At 37.1% G+C, this 25,690-nt stretch overlaps 1 protein-coding gene across 1 annotated transcript; it reads left to right on the forward strand.

Annotated features, from left to right (window-relative positions):
- Window positions 1-1,186: 1,186 nt before the first annotated feature.
- Window positions 1,187-10,164, forward strand: LOC140004646 (uncharacterized). Its single transcript, XM_072044774.1, has 3 exons — window positions 1,187-2,707; window positions 3,182-6,980; window positions 9,426-10,164. Exons 1-3 carry the CDS (start codon window positions 1,187-1,189, stop codon window positions 10,094-10,096), a joined length of 5,991 nt encoding a protein of 1,996 aa, XP_071900875.1. The 3' UTR covers window positions 10,097-10,164.
- Window positions 10,165-25,690: the final 15,526 nt, after the last annotated feature.

Here is a 25,690-nt window from a genome sequence, read left to right on the forward strand (position 1 = left end):
TATTGTTGCAATTGACTTGATATACTTGTTTATGATGCGCGCACTTCCTGGAATTCCAGAAACCCTGTGGCGAGTTACTCTAGTCGAGCCGGCAAGGGCTTGGTCGATTGGGTAACGAACCCTGGGTCTCTTGTATTGTCGAGTGGAGTGATATCTCCTCGACTAATCGGTATACTCGAGTATTACCACCCGTGTTCTTGAGGATTTTGGGCCCAGCTGGGGGTTGAACGGTAGACGGAGAGTCGTTTAAGTGGTGTTCTACTGGATTGGTTACTTACTTGAAAGTTGACGGAGTGTCAACTACTACGGGATCAAGCTTCTGGTAATGCAATGGGAATTTGGCTCCTGAGAGTCATCCGTATCCTTATACTTTGGAGTGATTATTGTTTATTGGATTATTGTTTCTTTTGAAAAATTTTCTACATTCGCTCGTATTAAGATTGCCACTTGACGTGTTACTGTTCACATTTATGAACACTTTATGCTCGTTACTTTGCTATATCGAAAACTCGTACTTATAAATAATGGTCAGTTTGCTATTTGGAACCTCACTGGGCTTTTAGCTCATTCCACTCCATTTGTTTTCCTTTCAGGGGTACGAGCGAGGTGCGAGATATGTAAAGTCTAGCATAGACTAGTTGTTTAATTTTTGACTTGTACTCGTGCTATTCCTCGAATAGAATGTTGTGTATTTGGATTGTATACGCCTTGAACCAGTTTGAGTATATTGAAACTTTGTACCTCGATTTCTATCAATGTAAATTATAAGCTTGAATAGGGATTGTTATTTATGGTTCATGGATGTGTGTACATGACTCTATTGAGATAGTGAGTGAGTCCTGGCGAGAGCTGGGCAGGCGGTCCGCCGAACCCTTTGGTACGCCTTAGGGGGAGGTGGGGTCGTCACAAGGATGCCTCCCAGAAAGTAACATTCTAGCAGCTTGTAATTACTTGTCTTGTCCATAACTAAATGAACGACATTTGGAGGTCCATTTATCTCCACAATTTCTGAAAACAAATTGCATAATCTTTCAGCATTTGTCTCAAAATCTGAAGCATCAATTGATTTAATGAATGAGATACCATTAACAAATGAACCTCAATTGGAAGGAAAAGATTTCCTTCTCTCTAGGAAAAAACTCTCTTCCTTCTCTCTTCTTATTTTCTCTAATTTCTCAACTATTTCATGGCTGCCCTTCAGCCGTCGGCTGAGGGGCAAGGATTATCACCTACCAAAAAAAAATCTTTTTCTCAACTTTTTTCTCAGCCGGCAACATCGCCTATCCACATTCAGCAGGCTTCTGTCTACAAGGGAGAAGCTGCGGTAGTTTTTTCTAAAGCAGATGCAGACAAACTTGCAGCGCCGTTTCAATGGGCTTTGGTGGGAAAATTTTCTCACGGCCGACCGTCTTTGGAAGACATTCGAAAGTTTTTTGCTTCTTTAAACCTGAAGGATCATGTTTCTATTGGATTGATGGACTATAGGCATGTTCTCATTAAGTGCATGGCTGAAGCTGACTTCAACAGAATTTGGATGAGAGGGATTTGGCAGCTGGGTAAATATCCGATGCGTGTGTTTAGATGGACAAGGGAGTTTCATGTGCTTAGGGAATCATCTCTGGCTCCGGTTTGGGTAGTTCTTCCAGCTCTGCCTATTCATTATTTCGACAAACATTCATTATTCTCCATACTTTCTCCAGTAGGAAGACCACTGTTTCTAGATTCGGCAACGGCAGCTGGGACTCGACCAAGTTTGGCCAGGGTATGTGTGGAGCTCGATGTAGCGAAATCTTTTACACAAAGAGTTTGGGTGGTTGTTGAAGGGGAGTCTGGATTTTGGCAACGGATTGTGCCAGAGAATATGCCATTGTATTGTTCAACTTGTTCACGTTTGGGGCATTCCCAAGAGCAATGCAAGAAGAATGTAACTGAGGTTGGGTCTCGGTATCTATATAAGCATAACACGAAGCTGCAGACGGATCTATCGTTAGAAGTTAATAATGTTCAAGTGTCTAATTTAGACCTCGTGAAAAACCCAGATGCTAACTTGGAAAAAACAACAGATGCCGTGACTGATTCCGACGAAGTGCAGCGTACTGAGATGGGCAATTATGCGGAAAAACTAAAAGGTGCAGTGGTGGAGGAAGTTTTTACTGCCACAAAGGTTCAAGAAGTTAGTAAGCCTGATGATCACCTAATTCAGCTTGGAGTAACTAAGTTGCCGTCCTCTGCTGGATTTGAACAACCACAAAATGATCTTGCAATGGAGCTGCCAGTTCGTGAGAAACGAAGGGAAATGGAAAACCAGCTGGAGAAGGTCCACGGGAATGAATACCAAGGGACCCTTTTTGAAACTAATATAAATCCCATAGACAAACTTCAGAGTAAGGCCGACAAAAATACTCTTCATCATCTAAATACTGATCACCAAGTGGTGATAGTTGCTGCATCCAAGCCGACAACATATGATGTGCAAGGGAATTTGAATACGGCTCATATGAGAGAGCAAGCACTTGTTGGGGAACAATTGTTAATGCAAAAGCATTCAGAACAGGCCCATGGAAATGATGAAGGGACCCAAGCTACATCGTCTGAAGCATCAAAAGAGAAACTTCAGTCCATGGCCGACAATAACTCTTTGGAGCATCTCTATGTTGAGTTGCGAGGAGTGGAGAATTTCGGTCCTACAGAGCATGGGATAGTGGAGGTAATTCACCAACTGTTGCAGGAAATTTGTCTCCCAGACCGGGTGTCCCACAAGAAAATTTGACTGAATCATCAGGTCCTTCTTCAAGTCTTGATCAATCAGGGGGGGCTGACCGTAATCCCAAACAAAAAAGGACAAAAGGTTTGAGGGCTAATCTGCAAACCGACAGAATTTTGCGCTCACGGTCAGAGACATCATCCAAAAACTCATTCCAGGTTCTTTCTCATGATTAATGGCATTTTTTGGAATATTAGAGGAGTAGCTAAAGCACCTAATCTACGAAGATTAATCAATTTAGTACGGACACATCATCTCCAATTTGTTGTGATTTGTGAGCCAAAGTTAGACGTATCTAAAATACAAACCATTCGTCTACGTCTATTATTTGATTACGTGCTTGTTAATTGTTCAAGTGATATTTGGGTGTTCTACAATAATCCTTTTCTTTGCTCGATTGTTGGTAATTCGGATCAGCATATTTCTCTACATGTACAAAGTCCCCTAATTCCTTCTCCAATAATTTTGTCCTTTGTTCATGCAAAATGCTCAGTTGACGAGCGGCGTGAGTTATGGTCCTCATTGTTAGCTGATAAGCCTAGTTTTCTTCCTTGGTGTATTGGGGGTGATTTTAATGTTATTGTAGCAACTCATGAAAAAAGGGGAGGTCGTCCATTTGCTATAACAGAAGGAGTGGAATTTCTGTCTTTCATGGAGGAGGCTGGAGTATTTGATGTAGGCTTCTCAGGACCCAATTTTACATGGTCAAACAATCGACGAAGTAGAGCTCGGATTTCAAAGAGGTTAGACAGGTTCTTAGTCAACGGGGCATGTCTGGATCTTTCTCATAACATTTCTGTCATTCACTTGGCTAGACATCCATCTGACCATTCACCGTTAAAGCTCTCATTTGTTGCTCAATCAGATACTAAGTTGCGTCCATTTCGATTCTTGAATGTGTGGACAACTAAACCACAACTCTTGGAGGTAATACGCCAGGCTTGGACTCAAGATGTCAATGGATCTCCGATGCGTGCTCTATGTTCTAAATTATTGGCAACAAGAAAAGCTATTCAGACATGGAACAAAGAACACTTTGGAAACGTGATCGATAATGTGCGATCTGCAGAAATGGCGGTGCAACGGGCAGAAGAAGTGGTAGATCAAGATGATTCGGAGGAGTGCCAGATTGAACTCAAAAAGGCTCAGGCGGAGCTGAGATATGCATTATCAATTGAAGAACAATTTTGGAGGCAAAAGGCTAGGGTAAAATGGCTTCGACAGGGAGATACTAATTCAAAGTATTTTCATGCGATAGTAAGACAGAGACGGGCTCAAGCTATGATTCATCGTATCAAAAAAGCCAATGGTGTTTGGGTGGACAATGAAGCTGATATAGCAAGTGAAGCAACCACCTATTTCTCTGAAATTTTCTCGGATTCTTTGGGATCATCTGCAGATATGCTACATCTCATTCCACCTATGATTTCGGGAGAGGATAATGTGAAGTTGGAAGAAATCCCTTCAATTGAAGAGGTTTATAGAGTCTTGCAGGCAATGGATGAAGAAAGTGCTGCTGGCCCAGATGGATTCACGGAAAATTTTTTTACTTTTGCATGGCAAGTAATCGCCCAAGATGTCTACAAGGTGGTACTCAGTTTTTTCTGTGGAGCAGAGCTACCTCGTTTCATCACCTCTACTTCAATTGTTCTAATTCCGAAGGTGCCAAATCCTCAAGATTTTTCTCAATTTAGACCCATCAGCCTATGTAACTTCTTCAACAAGCTATTATCAAGGATCTTGGCAGACAGAATGGCGGGAATATTGCCAAAAATTATTTCTCCCCAGCAGACAGGATTTGTGAAGGGTCGCAATATAACCGAAAACTTCCTACTTGCACAGGAGGTGATATCGGGTATGGCGAAAAAGAATAGAGGTGGAAATGTGGTTATGAAACTAGACATGTCTAAGGCATATGACAGAGTGGCATGGAGTCATATTATAAATGTTCTGAGAAGGTTCGGTTTTGGTGAGAGATTCATTGATATGGTTTGGCGACTGATTTCTAATGTCTGGTTTTCCGTCATTATAAATGGATCCTCATATGGTTTTTTCAAGTCTTCAAGAGGACTCCGTGAGGGGGACCCATTATCACCAGCATTATTTATTATAGGGGCAGAGGTGTTATCTAGAGCACTGAATAATCTTGTCATGCAACCAAGATTTGTGAGTTTCAAAGTTCCATATGGATGCCCGTCTATTACTCACTTGGCATTTGCGGATGATGTTCTTATATTTGCAAATGGATCCTCATTTTCCCTGAAGGCTATCATGAAAGTGTTAGATGATTATCAAAGATGCTCGGGCCAATTACTAAATGTACAAAAAAGCTGTTATCTGGTTCATCCATCTGTATCAATGGCAAGACGACGGCTGCTTGATCGCATCTCTAGGTTTGCCCGCAAGTCATTTCCAATACGCTATTTAGGGTTTCCGCTCTACATTGGAAGATACAAATCATCTTATTTTGGAGAAGTTTGTCACGCAATACTAGCAAGGATTCTGTCTTGGAAATCAAGGTTACTTTCCTTTGGAGGAAAAATTATTCTAATCAAGCATGTACTATCTTCAATACCAGTTCACCTAATGTCAGCTGCAGTGATTCCCAGCTCGGTGTTTAAAACTATAGAAAAGGCATGCTCGGCATTCCTCTGGGGATCCTCACCCGAGGAATCGAAGCTTCATTGGATACGTTGGCCTCAATTGTGCTATCCAGTTGAGGAAGGGGGAATTGGATTTCGGAGATTATGTGACATCTACACAGGCCTTTCCTCCAAGTTATGGTGGAAATTCCGAACAGAATCATCACTGTGGTCGACCTTCATGAAAGCAAAGTATTGTAAATGTCTGCACCCTTGTCAGGTAGAACTCAGGCCAACGGATTCGGCAATTTGGCGAAAGATGCTCAATGTGAGTCGGCAAGTGGAACTCTCAATATTATGGGTGGCCAAATATGGGGCGTGTCATTTTTGGTACGATAACTGGTTGGGGAGTGGTGCATTGTTTCTAAAGGTTCCAGTTATCCCAAATTTGACGTTCCGAAACTTCGTAAACAACGGCCATTGGGATTTGAATCTTCTATACCACACATTGCCAAAGGAAATTGCTTATTCCATCTCAGAACAAATGGTACCAGAAGAAGGAAGTATAGCTGAAGTCTTTTGGATGCCCACAACAACTGGAAATTTCTCTCTACATTCGGCTTTTGGGGACATTAGGCAGACCCGACCCACGTCTATGGTATTTGCTTCCATTTGGCACCCTCTGATACCTTTGAAAGTTTCATTTTTCATGTTGAGATTACTTCTAAGGAGAATACCGACACCGGATAAGCTTCGTAAATTTGGTTTCCATTTGCCGTCAAAGTGCTTTTGCTGTACTGAGCCTTCCGAGGAGTCTATTGAGCATTTATTCTCCAATGGACACATTGCGTCATTCCTTTGGAATTATTTTGGAGGGTTATGTGGAATAAAATTCTCAGGATCTTTTCTACGAGCACGCATAGTTGATTGGTGGTTGAATTCACAGGATTCTGAGTTACGAAAGATTATTTGCCGTATTCTTCCTAGTGTAATTTGCTGGCAGATTTGGAAGGAAAGGAACAAAGCAATGTTTGAGGGTGTCCAGATGCAATCAGCGGCCATTCGCCAAGCCATCTTCTCAGAAATCCAATCCATGGTAGGAATACATTTTAAACAATTGATAAGACTACAATCCTTTTGTCAATTGTATGATTGGTCAAAGGCACCTGGGGGTACGGTTGTATATCAAGGTATCCGCTGGGAAACCAAAGAGACAGGGAGGTATACTCTTAACACGGATGGATGTGCTAAGGGTAATCCAGGAATAGGTGGAGGTGGGGGCATACTCCGGGATTCCACTGGATTACCAATGATTGGTTTTTCGGCATATCTGGGAGAAACTACATGTCTCCGTGCAGAGGCTTGTGCCCTTCTTATTGGTCTTCAGATCTGTATACATAACGGTTTTGGAAACATATGTGTACAATCAGATTCTTTGGTTTTAATTGGGATCATTCAACGTCGTACTCAATGTCCGTGGAAAATTCGAAGATACGTCAACCAGATTTGGCAATTATTAGATGATCCACCTAGATTCACGCACTGCTATCGGGAGGCTAACACAGTTGCTGATGCTTTATCTAATGTGGGTATATCTCATCCAGATAAACAAATTGAGGTTTACGATACTTTCAGTAAATTCCCAAGGTTGGCTCGTGGGGCAATCCGTTTGGACAGAATAGGGATACCTTCAATTAGAAAAATGAGGATTATGTAAGAGGAATATTTGGTTCTATTTTCCATGAATAAATAAAAAGAATTTCTGAAAAAAAAAAAGAATGAGATACCATTACGACAATAAATTAAGAAGTTTATCAAACTTCTTTGTCCAATATGTTTCTAACTACTCCCATAATAGCACAACCTATTTCAACTCAATAAATTTTGAAAAGCGTCAATAATCAGCTCAATTTTTTTTTTGCATCACTCCACAATGGTTTCATGACCCATAGTTGCTATTTTACCCATGGCCTGTTGGTAATAAGGAGAATTAGCCAATGTCGTTAAACTCGAATTGGATAGTGATTTAGCTAAAGTATTGGGTAAGAAGTCAACTAGTCAGATTAGTCGGACCCTTCTCAAAAACCCACTGACATCAACATAATGTTATAATTATTTTATATTTTTATAATTTTCAAAAATATTAAAATTAAGTTTTTGGTTATATTCGGCCAACCATACAAATTGTTACAAAAACAATAGGTTTACAATCAAATATACATCTAAAAATTATATATAAAAATGTGAATTCACGTCTAAAATATGTTCATTTTCCAAAATTAATTGAACTAAATTAAAACAAATCATACCTAATTCGATATCTTTTTATAGGGAACATTTCTTTGTAATGTAAGTTGGAATCCTTGATGATAAATTGATAAAATGATAGGGATGAAAACTTCTTAATTTAGAGATCATTTTGGCAAGCGAGTGATTTTGATGTTTACACTAAGTGAGTGGCATTTTCTTATAGCTATTAATAAATGAAAGTTTCACGATTTCGGTAATTCAAATTATGTTTCAAGAAAAAAATAAAGAAAAGTTTGAAAACTAGGTTAAACAGTTGAACCAGGTCACCGGTTTGGCCAGTTTTTGACAATTTTGACTAATTTTTAATCAAAACGGTTTTGTGCTACTAACCACCTCAGAAAGAAAGTCGGTTCATGATTGGACTCGCCAGTCTAATTCGAATCTAACAACACTAGAATTAACAGCATTCATAAGCATTTCAAGCGTCATAAAACCATAATGCTGGTGCCATGTCAGTGTTATGCCATAGTTGCTTTTGCACATGTCTGCAGTGCCTGGAACTTTTTTGCATGAACAAACACTGCCTTTTAGTGTAGTAAGTTGTCGCTTCATGTGATTAATACAATCATAAGTCAAAGATATGTTGCAAAACCTTTTGCCTTTAGGATTTTGGCCTTCTGTTGCATATTTCCATGCAAGATCTTTTTGTTTTTGTTAAGGATTTTGTCCAGTAATAGACCCTTGTATCACTGATTGTGAATTCAAAGTAGGGTGAAGTTGCACTTGCACCTTCCGTACCTACAAAATATATTTCAAATTAAAATACTAAATATACTAAAATCTATTTTTATAGTTAAAAGATTAAAGACAATCAAATGTAAAATTGAGCTTTAAAGCAATGGGTAGTAACCTAGTTTTATTAACATAGACTTCATTGGATGAGCAAGACACGAGCCACATTTTAATTAGACTTTACTAGCATGGAGTAGTACTATTTTTTTTTTTTTTATTCATCCACCTAGAAGTATCCTTAAGGTGAAAAAGAAAAACTTACGACTGAGTTCGTAAAATCTAGAAATTTCATAAAAATTTATAATATTTATGCAAAGATAAGAAAAAATTCTTAGGATAGACAACCTCAAAAAGCTCTACTATTGCTATCAAGTTCGGTATATGTATACAAACCTTACTCATTTGTAGCGTTCTTATCTTTAGACAAGACATCAACTGATATGAAACAATATGAAATTTGTCGACATATTTTAAAGCAAACAATATTTGGAAGTTTAGTAGTTTTAGAATTATATTTTTTATTTGGTAACTATATTAGATTTGGTGTCACGGTTTAGAAAATAAGTTGAGTCCAATTTTGGTATTATAATTAGAAGGGTAAAAAACCTCAGCGGCCACTAAACTATTGGTCAGATCATGTTTTGGTTATCAAACTATTTTTTGTCAGTAATTGACCACTAAACAACTTAATCTACAAACTCGTGACCATTTAATCGATAATTGTTCTTAATATGTAAAATTAGCAGTTAATCTGTGAAATAGGATCGCGTAGTTGTTGGACAAAATTACCCAACACTTTGCCACGTGTACAGCTAATTTCATATATTAAAAGCAATTATCGACTAAATGGTCACAGATTTATTGATTAAGTTGTTCAGTGGCGAATTACTGGTTTCCCAGCCGCTAGGATCAAGAAAATTATGTAAGCTGATGAAGATGTAGGGAAGATTGCTATGGCTGTACCTCTTCTAGTGTCTAAAGCTTTGGATTTGTTTCTGCAAGATCTTTGTGACCGAACGTATGAGATCACTCTTAAGAGGGGTGCAAAAAAGTTAACTCTTTGCACTTGAAACAATGTGTGCAGAGCTTTAATGTGTTTGACTTTCTGAGAGATATTGTGAGTAGGGTACCGGACCTAGGTGGTTCAGAAGCTGCTGCTGAGGGATCTGCCGCTAGAAAAAGGAAGGCTATTGAAGATGAAGGGAACGACAGTGACAATGAAGCCAAGAAGAGCCACGTGTCCGAGACTGGCCACACCAGTGGGAGAGGAAGGGGAAGAGGAAGAGGGAGAGGTCGTGGTAGAGCTAATCGGACTTTGGAGAAAGAATCAATTTCTCAGCATGAAAAGTATGAAGACGACCTAGACATTTCGCTACAAAATGGTGACAAGAAAAGTATAAATATGAAAAGAATGGATAATGGAGCAAATCCAGATGATACGAAAATCTTTTTGGTTGCGCAAAATGCCGAGGCACCAGTTCGAAATTTTGATCTTAATGTGGACCTGAATGAAAATGCAGATTCCGCAGCCATACCAGCTGGAACCCCTTCTACCTCATCAGCAAAGCCTCCTATTGAGGTGAGGCCTGAAGAGTACCCTGGTTGGTCCCTTGCTGACATGGAATCGATGGCTATTGATCCTGTTCAACTTGCTAAACTGAATCAGAGGATAGACGAAGAACAGGAAGATTATGATGAAGAGGGATAACTTGCTGCCGTCCTGTTTTTGATAGTCAACATGGAGTAGCAGGCAAGATGAGCACAAGAGAGAATGGACAACGTGACCTGACAAGTTTGGTTTCACTCATATCACACCAAGGATCGATTGTATTGCAGATTTTTGCAGAGGGTGAGTATTGGTTGAGTTGCAAGACTGCATTTGAAAGACGCTTTGGCAACCTGGTTTGGTTGAAGTTGGAACCCAGAGAACAAGCGAAATTAGAACCCAGTGGACAAGCGAAGATAGATCGCTTTCAACTAAATTCAAGGACCTCAACTGTAGCACTTCATCTGGACGTGCATGTGATGGAATTACACTGATAGGAAATTGCATTTTCTTGTTTGAAATGCCCCCTTATACTGATGCTTTTCGAAGTGCTTTAACCTGACGGGTTATAAATGGTGCAGAAGAAAGTTGTTGCCTTGAGTTTCACATTGTTCTTCCTACTACTACAGACAGAATTAGAGAAATAGCATTTGTTGGGCTTCATTGATCCCTGTATTTGTAAATTAAGTCTCAGATTGAATATGGATTTATAATCCTTTGATGACGAAGGATTCAAGGTGACACAGCAAACAAAAACCTTGTTACTGACCGACTTCAAACGGCAAAAAAAAAAAAATGGCGAAGTACTGATGAAAAATAGTTTGATGGCCAAAACATGATCTGATCAATAGTTTAGTGACCGCTGAGGTTTTTTACCCTAATTAGAATTGTATTTGTGATTGTATTTCTCTATTTAAGAACTTGGACTTCTAGGTTTGTAGTTAAGGAAAATTAGTGAATTGAAACAAAATATTTTGCTTCCTCTTGTGCATTTCTTATTATTTATTATTTGTAAGATTTTAATGCATCTTCCACTGCATGATTTTTCCTGCTAACAAATGGTATTAGAACCCTAGGTTCAAGAGTTTGATCTTGAGGTGTCTGCAGTGCCTGGAGAGTTTGCAAAGTTTGTGATAGAGAAACTTCTAGCATAGAAAGGCACAGAGGTTGTGGTAGAGTACTAGTATATTAAAAAATTGGACCACAAGAGTTGGTCTTGGAGTACTCATTTTGTTGATTGGAATTAGGGAAAAGTGACCTAATTAGATAGAGGTCTAAAGAGAGAGACTTTGTTGAGATTGTTGGTGTTGTTCAGTGATTAGAAAAAAATGTCCTGTCAAATTGTTGATTATCTAGAGTGAAGTTTGAAACTATGGAGGCCAAGAAATCCAAGCAGGAAAGGAAAAAATTATTTGTGAAAATACGTAAATTATTTTGAGTTGTCATGGAGAGAGTTTGCCAATGGTGAAAATTTTAAAATTTTGCACACACTGAGTATGTATGATGAAATATTAGAATAGGAAAAATAATGGAGAAATATCTCAAAAAGTGTAACTTGGACAATATTCTTGAAATCAATTCTTTCTATGATTTGTCAAAAGATGATATGAAAAGCAAGGCCAAATTGATTTTCGAGATAATGCAGAAATCTGTGGTGAAAGCTATAGGCAAAAAGAAAGGCATGAATTATTGTTTAAAGATTGTGCAGAAAATTATCATGGATATGGAGGCTCTAATGGTGAATAGGTCAACATGGACAAATTTTTGTTCAAGCGGGGTTAGCCACTGAGTTGTGTGCAAAATACAAGTATATTCTACTTTCACTAGTAAGGATAAAAATAGAAATTAAATTAGAGTTGCACATAAGTTATACTACTACAGAGGTTGCAAAGGTGATTGAAACTCATGATGGTATTGAAGATGACAACATTAAAACTTTGATTTAAGAGAAACATTGTTGACATATTTTGAACCAAGCAATATTTGGATGTTTAGTAGTTTTAGAATTATATTTCTTTATTAGATTTGGTATCATAGTTGGTTTAGAAAATAGGTTAAATCAAGTTTTGGTATTATAATTAGAATCAGGATTGTAGTTATGTTTCTCTATTTAAATATTTGGAATCCTAGGTTTATAGTAAAGGGAAATTGGAAAAATGTAACAAATATTTTGTTTCCTCCCATGCCTTTCTTATTATTTATAATTTGTAAGATTTTAATGTATCTTTTGCTGTGTGATTTTTCCTGCAAACAAACTTGTTGGGTATTACGGCCATTGTGAGGACTTAAAATTTTTTTTGTCATTTTATACATTCTACACGTTTTACCTATATTACATTTTAGTCACTTAACAACTTATTTGATTGTTTATTTATTTCTTTGTCTAACGATTTGATAGTGATGTATAGTCATCATGATTTTATTAATGGTTGCATGTGGGAGTTAGTGAGGGCGATGATAGCAACTTTTAGTGAGGTATGTGAGAAATATAGTGAAAAAAAGGAGTTTAGTGCAATAAGAGAGAATTGAGATATTTGAAACAAGAAACTAAGAGAATTAAACATGTGGCACTATAGGAACCAAGTTTTATCCCTTTAAGACTTCATTGACCAAGCTTTTCTTACCATTTTCCATTTCTTGTCTTCCAAAACCAAACACAGAGAAAGAGAGAGAGTGTGTGTGTGACAGCCCCACCTCTCCTCAGGGCAAACCCTAAGGATTAGGGAATTGTCTGCCCACTTCTCGCTAGGACTTAGTCGACTAATGAACTAGCAACTCAAGAAAACTAACGAAATATCTTCGAAGTAAAGGGTACAAACCATAATGGAAATCTAATTGCCACGCCAACTGCCCAAATTTAGAATATAGAGCTAAATGTCAAACTTACAATTCCACACTTAATTTATATAATATATGCCGAACTTACAAATTCAAACTTACAAGAGTCAAAGGTAAAATCTTCTAAACAAAAGGGTTACAATCCAAAGTACAAGTTCAAGATGAGAGTTAAGGCTAAGCCAGCTCTTGACTACAGTCCTATCCCATATCTGTTAAGGAAAAATAAAGGAGTAGGATGAGCTAAAACTCAATGAGATTTCAAATAAACATGCAGGCCTATACCCAATTAGAGACGTAATATAAACAAGTAACACTGTATTGTACTAGAACAATTTAATCACAGTTCACTTCAAGAATATGGGTGGCTTCTAAAAATCAAATCCACTTAAGCTTGATCCTATCAAGAATCCGTTGACCCTCCATCAACGTTTGCATTTAAAGAATACAATGGCCGTAGAACACTACTTTCTTTAAATCCCGTCCACCAGTCAACCCTCTTACAGGACCCGAACACCTCAAACAGTATGATTAGATAATACTTGAGTATACCAGTTCCCAAACTTCAGTAAATAGTCCTCAGGGTTCATCGGCCTTCTTGACCAACCCCTTGCTGGTTCGATACAATCGACGCACCTATGAGATTTAGTACCAAGTGGGTTGCTAATCGACTCAATTTATCATACAAGTTAGACCAAAAATCTAGGAAAAGGTAATAAGAAAATGAGTTTGACAAGTGCAAAAAGGTTGAGCAAAAGAAAAATTCATTCAAGTTCAAAAGTGTCTTCACGGTTAAAACAGTCGCGCATGCACAGTCTCGGGAAAACGGCCATATCTCACTGTAGAAAAGTCAGAATCACGTGCCATTGGAGTGTTGGAAACTAAACTCTAAGGGTTTTCTAATGGTATAAAATGAAAACTCTAGTTCCTCTCCTATCAATACTAGTAGTTCGGGGAAGATAACTGATTTTCTTGTTCTGCTTAGCTCAATACATTGACAAAAATTACCCCATTCCTCCTTTCTAAACTCATTCATTTTGGCTCAAATTCATCCAATTCAATCTCGTAAAGTTCATAATATAGGGGTCAAGTTATATAGCACCATTTAAGCTTTAAATTCAACACACAACATGATAAAATGAACCAAGACAGTCCAGCCAACAAGGAAGAACGAAAACAGTCCGCTATCTTGTCCTAAACAACCAATTTACTTGCTTCATTTCACCTCAACTCACACATAAACTTAAAAAAATGTTTAGCCAAGTTTCTCAAGCTTAACTAAGGTTCAATAAGTCACAAAGATCAAGGGAAAACCTCCACTCCATGGCTGGACAGCAAAGAGAAAAGAAAACAGTCCCTAAGTTCACATTCAACACCAACCTCCATCCTTTCATTATTTTTAACTTAAACAACATTCTAAGAGTTATTTCTAACTTTAAGAGAGTCCATAACATGTTAATACATCAAGGAAAATCATAAACAAAGCTTAGACAAAGAATCAAACACATGACATGACATACATCCAACCCTACTTCCACTTATTTAGTTCAAGGAGTTTAACCTCAAATAACATCAACTCAACTTCTAGTTTGTCATCAATACCTTAAACACTTGATATTAAACAATAAAGCTAAGGTTTAAGGATCATTCACCTTGCTTAAGTGAAGCTTGAACCACCCAAAAGTCCACCAAAACAAGAGCTCCAAACTTGAATCACACACAAGCCTTGAAGATAGTTCACTCAACTAATTAAGGCTCTTTCTCTTTTGGTTTTTGCTCAAAGTTCAAGCTAGGGTTTTCAAGCAAGGAAAACGGAGTTTTTCTTCTCTCTTTGAAGCTCAAGAGGGCTGGCCACAAGGAGGAAACAATGGAGCCAAAAAGGTTTAAATTTTGCTCATTTCCTTGGTCAAATGAGTTGAATGGTTAGGGCATTGCCACTTGTCTCAATTTTGGCCATTTCTTCCTCTAAACTTCGCGAAATAATGTTTCTTCACTCCAAGTGTTTCAAATGTCTAATTAGCACCCTTAAACTTTCACATAAGGTCTGAAACACAATTAAAAAAATATATTTGGTCCTAATGCATATAGTGAAATAAAATGATACCATTTCAAGGAGATGTTACAATTCATGTAGAATGCAATGCAAGGAAATGTTATAATTTATTTGGTCTTAGAGCAATGCAAGTGATTTAGGAGAATTTATATTTTTAAGTAAGGGTTCTCACAGAGAGAGTCGACATTAGGGAGGAAAAGGGGAAGAAAAAACTTCACCCAATCTAACTTTAATCTTGCTTAGATTTTGTAGGAAAAGGAATGAGAGATCTTGATTTTTCCATCAACCTTGGCTTAAGCTTGGAAGGGAAGAAAATTTGGTGGATTGTGGGTTGAGTTTCAACTTGGTTTGTGAAGCAAAACAGGTAAAATACTATATCATCCTTCTTTCTTTGTCTTATGTGTAAGATAAGTGAATCTTGAGTCAATCTTGTGGTGCATCTTAAAAGTTTGTTAAGTTGATGATTTTTGAACTTGATGCTTGAGTTCTTAGGGTTTGGATGTTATATGCACTTATGGTGATTTTTGTGAGGACCGGAAAACTTATTTTATATTATATCTTATTTTCTTGGATACATTTTCTTTTACTTTACTTTATTTGCCTTAATTTCTTGGATACTTTATCCGTGAGTCAACATTTTATTATTTGTCTTCTATAAGTTAGTGCATTTATGAAAGTGGGACCCACTAGTGAGGTGTGTGTGATAAATTTGAAAGATTAGGAGGAGTTGGATGCAAAGGGATACTATTTATAAGGAGTCAAGAGATAATTAGAGGTTGACTAGATATTTTAGTGCTTGAAAGATAATTATATAGGGATTAGCTCTTGGTTTACCATTTGTCACAAAACCATGGAACCTTGACTTTGACTAAGACCAAATTTTCTTCTTATCCAACCAAGATAATTAGGTCATTAATTAGACACTAATCATTGCCTTGCCAAGTGTCGCTCATCTATGAAACTTTGTCCAAGACTTCTCTTGAACTTTCTCTTACAAGTTTGGTCAAAATTTCCTTCCTTTCTTTCTACTTCTTGGCCGAACTTCCTAGCAAGAAAACAGAGGGAAAAACTCCAAAATTTCAACTTGATCCTATGATGACCCCACCTCCCCCTAGGGCGTACCCCAGGGTTTAGCAGACTGCCTACCCAACTCTCGCCAGGACTCGATCACTTATTTCAAATAAAATAGTTCAAATCTCAAGCGTAAATGGGATAACAGTTCCCAAATTTGGAACATACATGTACATTCCTTTCTATCTCAAACATTCATACAATCCCAAATGCAACAAAAGATATGAATTCCAGATACATTCAACCCTAACCGAGCACTAGCACGAGTATAATAGAAAAAATTCAAAAACTAGACTATGTTAGCCTGTACCAGTCTCACACCCTTACTCGTACCCCTTGCAAGGGAAACAAATTTAATAGAATAGAGTGAGCTAAAACTCAGTGAGGTTCCAAAACTTCATGCAGACCCAAGTAACAAGTTGGCCATATGTAAAACTTGAACTCTTAAAATGAGCGAGTGTAAAAGTTCATAAAAGAAACAATAACATGACAAGTAATAATCATTTCAAAGTATAAGGATACAGATGGCTCTAAAGAGCCAAATTCCCGTTGCTTCATCATAACTTGATCATGTAGTAGTTGACACTCCGTCAACTTTCAAATAAAGTAACCAGTCCAGTAGTACACCACTTTAACTTCAATCTCTGTCCAACAATCAAACCCCCTACTGGGTCCGAAATTTCAAAATAAACAATAGTGGTAATACTCGAGTATACCGATTAGTCGAGAAGATAACACTCCATTCGACAAAACTAGAGACCCAGGGTTCATTACCTAATCGACCAGGCCCTTGCTAGCTCGACTCGAGTAACTAGCCATAGGATTTTTGGAATTCCAGAGAGTGCATACATCATAAACAAGTATATCAAGTCAATTGCAATAAATAAACAAGTATATATCACATTAGGGCAAGTGCGATAAAGTACACCCTTACCCGACTAGACCAAGCAAATATCCAGTATTTAAATCAAGTATCATTTTCAATCATGTACTTGGAAGTACTCACCAAAGACTTAGTGGTTATCAAAATCACGTTCAGGTACAACTTCTTGGTTGGAATCCAAATTTGCGATAAAATATCATTTAAGAGTTTAAAATCCACTAAGGCTCGAAACATGGGAGTTTCGCTTCAAGAAAGTCAAGTAAATGAAACTTGTTTAAGTAGTAGTCATATGGCTTATCAAACTCTAGAAAATTCATGCTCGCTCTTTTTAAGGGTCGCTACTTTTACTTTTTAAAGAGTACGAGTTTTAGCAAAAATTTCAGCTTATGTACTTCTTACTAAAGAAAACTTGAATACCATAAACAAGCGAAGTTCGCTTCAACCTCGAGTCATCGCTCAAGTCTCGAGTTCACTCACCTAACCCTCAAACGAAAATTTGGGCAGCATGCCCTTTGTATTTATCCCTTTCCCTATCCAAGTACAACTTGGATTCACAAGTCAACAAACCTTCAATCCAATCACAAGTGATAATCAACAATATACATCTATTCAAGGCCTCAAAACTAACCAAACAAACCAAATAATAACTTATCACCATGGACCAAAGTTGGAAACCAGTTTAAAGAAGAACTTATAAATGACAGATTTGTTATCCTTCTGTATTTTGGTCATAACTGTAGTTAGGTATATCGGATTGAGGTAAATTTTATGGCGCTTCGAAGCTAAGACATAGGCCTACATTTTCTATGAAGACATCAACACTCAATTCATGCATTTTTAGGGTAAAAAATGGACGGTCAGAAGCACATGAAAAACAGGTTAGGATTAATTAGGATTTTGGTGCAGTCAGGAGTGCTCTAGCCGAATCATAAGCTAAAATGATCCAATTGATCTGATATTTTGTAGATAGAAAGTTAATTCAAACCCCTATAACTTTCATGTTTTGTCCAAAAATCTGATTTAGTCTAAAATATGGAGAAATTTGCAGCCCAAGTTGATTCCAAAAGCAGAGCAGAACTGACATTCACCACCAAATGCTGAAATTTTACATATCAACCCTAAAACTACTCATCAAAGCTGAAAATTGCTTGACAAAGCTGAAATTTCATCTTTTAAGGCTAAATATCACAATCAAGCCACTAATCATCTCACAAATTTCATTTTCAAGCTCAATACCAACATATTAGAGATAAACATCATAAATCAAAGCTGAAAAATCACAAACCCTAGCTGAAATTCGCTAATCTTCACCAAAACTAGAGTATCATCCAACACAATTCAAGATTCAAGGCATCTATCCCATATTTTGCTAAAACAAGAAAGAAAAAGAAAGTTTTAGACTTATATCTTCCAAAACACTTGAAGAAAGTGAAGAACCAAGCTATTTCTCTCCACAACAAGCTTCCTTAGCTCCTTGGTGCTAGTTTAATCGGTTTAGTTTTATGATTTCAACTCAAACAAGGCAAGATTCAAGGTCGTAGTTGGAGGTTTTCTCTCTCAATTTTTGGCAAACACAAGAAGGAAATGAAGAAAAATGAACCAAGAAGAAAGAAAACTCATTTGGTCAACCAACCCTTGGATCTTTGACACTTGTCAAAGCCAAGTTTTCTCTTTTTTTTTTCTTTTCTTTCCTTTTCCTTTGTCAACAAAGATGGCTGGATTAAGAGGTAATTTAGGGAGGATTAGAAGTGTGACGACTGGAAAATTCGCTAATATTTTCTTAAAATTTCCTCTTATTTTGATTAACTTACTTTATAATATCTTTACTACTCATTTCCTTCCCCCAATAGTTGTAATAAATATTATAATTAAGAGTTTTGCCCTTAGTTTTATAGTTAGGGTAAATAAGGGTTTTCGTATATTTTGCTAGTGTGATTAATTGTGGATGAGTGTGTACTAAATTTGATAGTTATGTGACTCTCCCACTTCTCCCTAGGGCGAACCCAAAGGTATCCATGGAACGCCTGCCTAACTCTCGTCAGGATTCGATATGAATCCAATTTAAACTTAAGGATAAACAACCAATAATAAAATTCGAAGTAAAGAAAAGTCGCGCTTTTTTAATGGAACATTCAAATTTTACATCATAAATTACCAAAAGTACATCAACTTTTCGCAAAAATACAACCACTAGAAGTCAACTAAACAATTACATCCAAAAATTCTAATCAAACGAGTAATCAAGTCAGTTTCTCCAAAATCTTTCCATTCCTAGCTCCTGTTAAGGAAAACAAAGTAATGGGATGAGCTAATCTCAGTGAGGCCAAGAAAAATATGCAAACACATAGTTCAAGTAACAATAACACTTGTACAAGAATTGAAACTATAAAGTTCATGTAATTCATAATAAATAATAAAACACAATCAATAAGGATACAAGAGCTCTCAAGAGTTGGATTCCACTTGTTTTGTCGATGCTCGATTCGATACCTCCACGTGATGATTATCCGTCAACCGGTTAGGTATCAAGTCCGTAGAACTCTACTTACTTCACAAGTCCGTCCACCGTTACACCCCCGTAATCGGGCCTGCACGTCGATTATTAAAGGCAATATTACTCGAGTATGCCAAGCAAGATCTCTCAAATAGATCATACTTTAAAATCTATCTCATGGTTCACCAAATTTCTTGATCAATCCCATGCCGGCTTGAGTCACAAGGTTAGCCTATGAGTTTGGGCATCCCCCACTATTATAAGTATAAGTCGATGAGATTCACTCCAATTGACATCGATTCAACACAAATATAATTATAAGTCGATGAGATTCACTCCAATCGACATCGATTTAACACAAATATAATTTTTACTTCACACAATTCAATTATAAATTCACTTAAAAGAGAACGAGTGCGATAAAGTACACGCTCGTCTTGACAAATTTCAAAATACTCAATTAATAAGGAACAATTCAAGTATATAGCAACAATTTATGCACTTGACACTCACCAATTCAAAACAAGTGAGTAAGTGCAAATAAGATCCTTAGTTGACCGCTCCGAAATTCTCTTCAAGATCCTCTTGAGCGCCTGAAAAATTAGTGATCAACCATCACTCACATATACACACAACCACTTATCATACAAGGAAGAAAGCACACTCGCTAAACATTTAAGACAATGTCTTAGAAGAGCTTTAATCCCTCGAAAATCGAGATTTAAAAGTGAGGATTTAAAGTCACAAGGGAAAACTTGTATCCTCCATGAAGTCGGGTTTAAAACGGACTATCAAAATCGAAAGAAAGTGAAAAGTTCTTAAGAGCTCATTTCCTACGAAATCGAAAATTTTTCGCTTTACGCGACAAAACTTGGAAAATTAGATCTTGCGTTTGGTATGTCCAAAAATGAAAAACTTTATACCGTGGGAAACTAGATCCAAAGTACTAAAAGTTCTCAAAGACACTTTTCCAAGATTCCAACCAGAAAGTATTCAAATTTCAGTTCAAAGTTATAGTTCCAAGAAGACAGGACAGAACCAGTCTTGATTTTTAGCAATGTTTGGAAATTCGGTAAAATTCACAGGAAATGAATCAGCCTCTGAAATTTATAACACAACAAGAGTTCCAAATTAAGTTTTCGAATTTTAGAGTTTTTGAGCAACGAGATATAACAGTTTGAAGTCGGCTGATTTTTGCAACCTGATAAGTGGATTTCCAGATTTGAAGAGAAATCTTTGGGGCATTATTTGGGCCTCGAAATGATATCAAAATTATGCCAAATTTGGTACACTAAAACTTCCATATACAGAGTACCTATGTATCAAAACTTAGGCAAAAATGCATACGGGAAGGTAGTTAACAAAATGACCAAAATTTGTGAAATTCTTCAAAGCTAATCTGCCAACCCTATCTTCCATTCTTTTTCAAAAGTTTTGTCCAACGAAATCAGCCCCAATTCGCTCCATTTTTGAAACCAAGGTTCCAAAACATTAAATGAGTAATCGATGGATAAATGACACTAAAATTTTTGAAATAAAACACCCCAGAACAGACTTGACCATTTGGTCAGCAGGGAAAATTTTTCCAGTTTCCAGCTTTGTTGCAGTTTTGAAATCAAACCATATCTAACTCTACACAACTCCAAATTAAGAATTGTTTATGGTGTTAGAAACTAGGTTCAAAATGCTACAATTCATTAGAAGGCATCGTTTTGAAAATCTTTTCACAAGTAGAACAAAATCGAGCCACAAGATGCAGCTTCCCAGTTTCTCTCGGACAGACTGGCATAACAGGACAGTCTACTTTGCCAATTTGCTACAGTTTACTCAAAATGAACTAGCAGGGATTTTCATACTATTTGAAAGCACTGAATGTCTAGTTTTGAATGTTACAAACAGCACTCAATTTTGACTTTTGTACAAAGAGTTATGTTCAAACAAAGAGCCACTGTCCGGCTACCCTGCTAGCGAATTTTCAGATTTCAAACTTTTTCGAAACTCAAGTTTTGCGCAACCATTTGAAATGATTTTCGAAAGACACTTTCTACACACATAATACAACATATATCCATCAATTTAACAGCCAACCAAGCAACAAAATTTTGAAATAAAAACTAAACAACATGAACAGAATTTCGGCCAGCTTGCCTTTCCCGAATTTTCCAACTTTCTTTCCACTTTCTAACCATAATCATCTCATTCATCACATAAACAACCACAATCAAACATTAAAGCCTCATGTCAGCTATCTAAAGGCCTCATCAAGACAGCTAACTTAGGATTTAAAGCGAGAAATAAAGTTCCTCAAGCCTGCTAGCCTATAAACGCGATTAGAGTTTCAAACCCATGAAAACCAACCGCTAAACTTTGGAGAAATGGAAAGATTAAAGTGATGAAGTGATTACCCTTTAAACTCTAGATGAAAACCAGATTTTTCCACCGAAATTTCACAAGATTGCCTCTTTCTCCAAGATGGAATGAAATCCCAAAAATCTATGAAATTGGATGATGATTTGCAAGTGAAATTGAAGCTAGGAGATAAGGTTTCTTTCTTCCCTTTCCTTTTCTTGTTTTGGCCAAATGGAGGAGAGAGAGATGAGAGTGTTGAGTGTGAGTCTTGTGTTGGAAGATTGGAGGGAAAAGTGGCTAGGAAGTTTTGCCAAAATGTCAACTCTCACTAGTGTCTTCAATAGTGTCATGCACTACCACTTTCTCTCTTGTTTGATACACTTATGCACTAATCCTCCGAGGTACTTTCTCTAATATCTTAATTACTCATACTTACGAGTCTAATACTAATTCTTCAAATCTCCAATTAATCGGTCTAGCACGACTTTCGAAAACTTTCAACGCACGCGTGATAAAAGCTAAATTTTAACTATCTCACATCTAATCCCTCAATTAACTTTTCTTAGTCAACTATTGATCATTCTAAATTCTCCAAGATTATTGTACTCTCAGATAAAATCGAATATCACCTTGAAAAACGTGCATTCACTTATTTCTCGCTAAATGAGTCACAGAAAATTAATTTTACTAATGGGACGTTTTAAAAATATAAGTGAGACATTGTTCCATGAAAAAGGATTTAAAATGGTTGAAATAAATTATTTGGAGAAAACGGGTGAATAAATGATTAAATAAGCCAGTAAAATAGAATTAAAAGTAAGAAAAATTTAGGTCCGCACAGGTCAAGAGTAAGTTTTAGATAAGAGAAAGTGCGTGATTAGAAAGTGTCAATAATAAGCTAGTGAACCATAAGTAAAAACACAAGTATGAGCGAGTTAAGGAAAATTGGCTCGAACTGCCATGCACCGTTTGCTGCCGATTGAGTACACCACTTGAAAACTACTTTATTACCTTAATCTCCTTGTTTTTAATTGAGCTAATTAGCCCTTAATTAACCCTTAAAGTGGCCAAAATTTTTGACAAAAAGAAGAGGGAGAAAAGAATAAAAATAAGGAATCATCTTGCAGCAACAAGTGGCAACCATCCAAGACGTGTTTGATCAACCAATTTCCTTCCTTCTTATCCTTCATTTTTGGTTCATCTTCTTCATTTCATCACCTTGGTAGCCGAAACTAGGAGAGGGAAAAAGAGAGAAAACCAACTTCATTTCCAACCCTGAATCAAGCATTGTTTGAGTGAAATCAACAAAACTAAACCGATTAAAGTTTCATCTTGGTGCATAGGAGGCTAGAAGTGGTGGAAATCTTGGGAGCTAGTGGTTGGTTCTTCACTTTCAAGAGATTTTTGGAAGGTATAAGGCTAACACTTCCTTTCTTCTTGCTTAATCTTGCTATGTTTGGTATAGAAGATTTTAATCTTGACTTGCTATGGTTGATTGTTTAGTTTTTGATGGTGTAGTGGAATGTTTAGTTAGGCTTTGCATTTTTCAGTTTTGATTATTGTTGTATACCTAGTAAATGATGTTATTAAGCTAGGATATGGAATTGATGAAGTGATTAATGGCTTGATGTTACTTTTTAGAGTTAAAAGTTGAATTTCCAGCATTTGGTAGGGAATGTCAGTTCTGTCCTGTTTTTGGAATCAACTTGGGCTACAAATTTCTCCATGTTTTAGACTGAATCAACTTTTGGGTGAAACATGAAAGCTATAGGGATTTGATTTAACTTTCGACTTGCAAAATTTCAGATCAATTGGATCATTTGAGCTTATGATTTGGCCAGAGCACTCCTGAATGCGCAAAATCTCTAATTTTCCTGACTTATTTTTCATGTGCTTTTGACCATCCATTTTTTACCTTGAAAATGAGAGAACTGAGTGTCAATGTCTTCATAGGAAATATAGGTCTATGTTTTAGGTTCGAAACGCCATAAAATTTATCTCAATCCGATATGCCTAGCTATAGTTAGGACCAAAACATTGAAAGATGACAAATCTGTCATTTCTAAGTTCTTCTTTAAATTGGTTTCTAGCTTTGGTCCATAGTGGTACGTTTATTATTTGGTTTGTTTGGTTGGTTTTGAGGCCTTGAATAGATGTATGTTGTTGGTTATCACTTGTGGTTGGATTAGAGGTTTGTTAGCTTGTTAATCCAAGTTGTACTTGGATGGGAAAATGGATAAATACAAAGGGCATGCTACCCAAATTTTCGCTCGAGAGTTAGATGAGTGAACTCGAGACTTGAGTGACGACTTGAGATTGAAGCGAATTTCGATTGTTTATGGTATTCGAGTTTTCTTTAGTAAGAGGTGCATAAGTTGAAATTTTACCGAAACTCGTACCCTTTAAAAAGTGAAAGTAGCGACCCTTGAAAATACGATTTTCTCAATTTTTCATACCAAGTGTGATTTCCAAAATATAAATCACTTCTTTATCGAAACTAAAAGAGCGACCATAAATTTTCTAGAGTTTGATAAGCCATATGACTACTACTTAAACAAGTTTTATTTACTTGATTTTCTTGAAGCGAAACTCCTATGTTTCGAACCTAATGGATTTTAAACTCTTAAATGATAATTTATCGCAGATTTGAACTCCAACCAAGGAGTTGTACATGAATGTGATTTTGGCAAGCACTAAATCTTTGGTGAGTGTTTCAAAGTACATGATTGAACATGATACTAGATTTAAATCCTTGATATTTGATTGGTCTGATCGGGTAAGGGTGTATTTTATCGTACTTGCCCTAATGTGATATATACTTGTTTATTTGTTGCAATAGACTTGATATACTTGTTTATGATATGCACACTCTTTGGAATTTCAGAAATCCTGTGGCTAGTTACTCTTGTCGAGCTGGCAAGGGATTGGTCGATTAGGTAACGAACCCTGGGTCTCTTATTTTGTTGAGTGGAGTGTTATCTTCTCGACTAATTGGTATACTTGAGTATTACCACCCGTATTTATTGAGAATATCGGGCCCGGTAGGGGATTTGAATGGTGGACGGAGATTGTAGTTAAGTGGTGCTCTATTGGGCTGGTTACTTTACTTGTAAGTTAACGGAGTGTCAACTACTATTTGATCAAGGTATGCTGAAGCAACGGGAATTTGGCTCTTGAAAACCATCTGTATCGTTATACTTTGAAATGATTATTACTTGTCGTGTTATTGTTTTTTTTTTTACGAACTTTTACATTCGCTCATTTTAAAAGTTCAAGTTTTAAATAATGGTCAATTTGCTATTTGAAACCTCACTGAGTTTTAGCTCACTCTATTCCGTTAAATTTGTTTTTCTTACAGGGGATACGAGCGAGGGCGTGAGACTGGTACAGACTAGTTTTTTGAACTTTTACGATTGTACTCGAGCTAGTGCTCAGTTAGGGTTGAATGTATCTCGAATTCATATTTTTTGTTATATTTGGAATTGTATGAATGTTTGGAATAGAAAGGAATGTACATGTACGTTCCAAATTTGGGAACTGTTATTCCTTTACGCTTGAGGTTGCGAACTATTTTATTTGAAATGAGTGAGCGAGTCCTGGCGAGAGTTGGGCAGATAGTCCGCTAAACCTTGGGATACGCCTAGGGGGAGGTGGGGTCGTCACAGGTAGTATCATAGCCTAGGTTTGAATGGTTCTGGGTAGATTGAGTGACTTAAACTTGATATAGCTTGGTTATGATTGCCTAAGTATATAACCCTAGTGAATAGGGTGCTTAGTCTAGTTTTATTTGTCTAAATTGTTTATTCTTACGATGTTACTTGTAATGTAGGCTATGGAGAGTAATGGTGCGAGTGGGAGTGCCGAGCCATCTTGGCCAGTACCTACCTGCAAGGAGCACCTTGAGGGGCTTGTATGTCGCGTACTTACCTACCAGTAGTATCCCGGTGGGCCCGTATGTCTGTGGTCTCTAGCACATAAGATCTAACACTATGATTGTTGGAGGACTTACTCTTACCCCGATAGGGTAGTACTCACGATTGCTGACGAGAGGAGACGATTGGGTAGCGCCAA

Source organism: Coffea arabica, chromosome 1c, assembly GCF_036785885.1.
Source record: "Coffea arabica cultivar ET-39 chromosome 1c, Coffea Arabica ET-39 HiFi, whole genome shotgun sequence".
NCBI classification, from domain to species: Eukaryota; Viridiplantae; Streptophyta; class Magnoliopsida; order Gentianales; family Rubiaceae; genus Coffea; species Coffea arabica.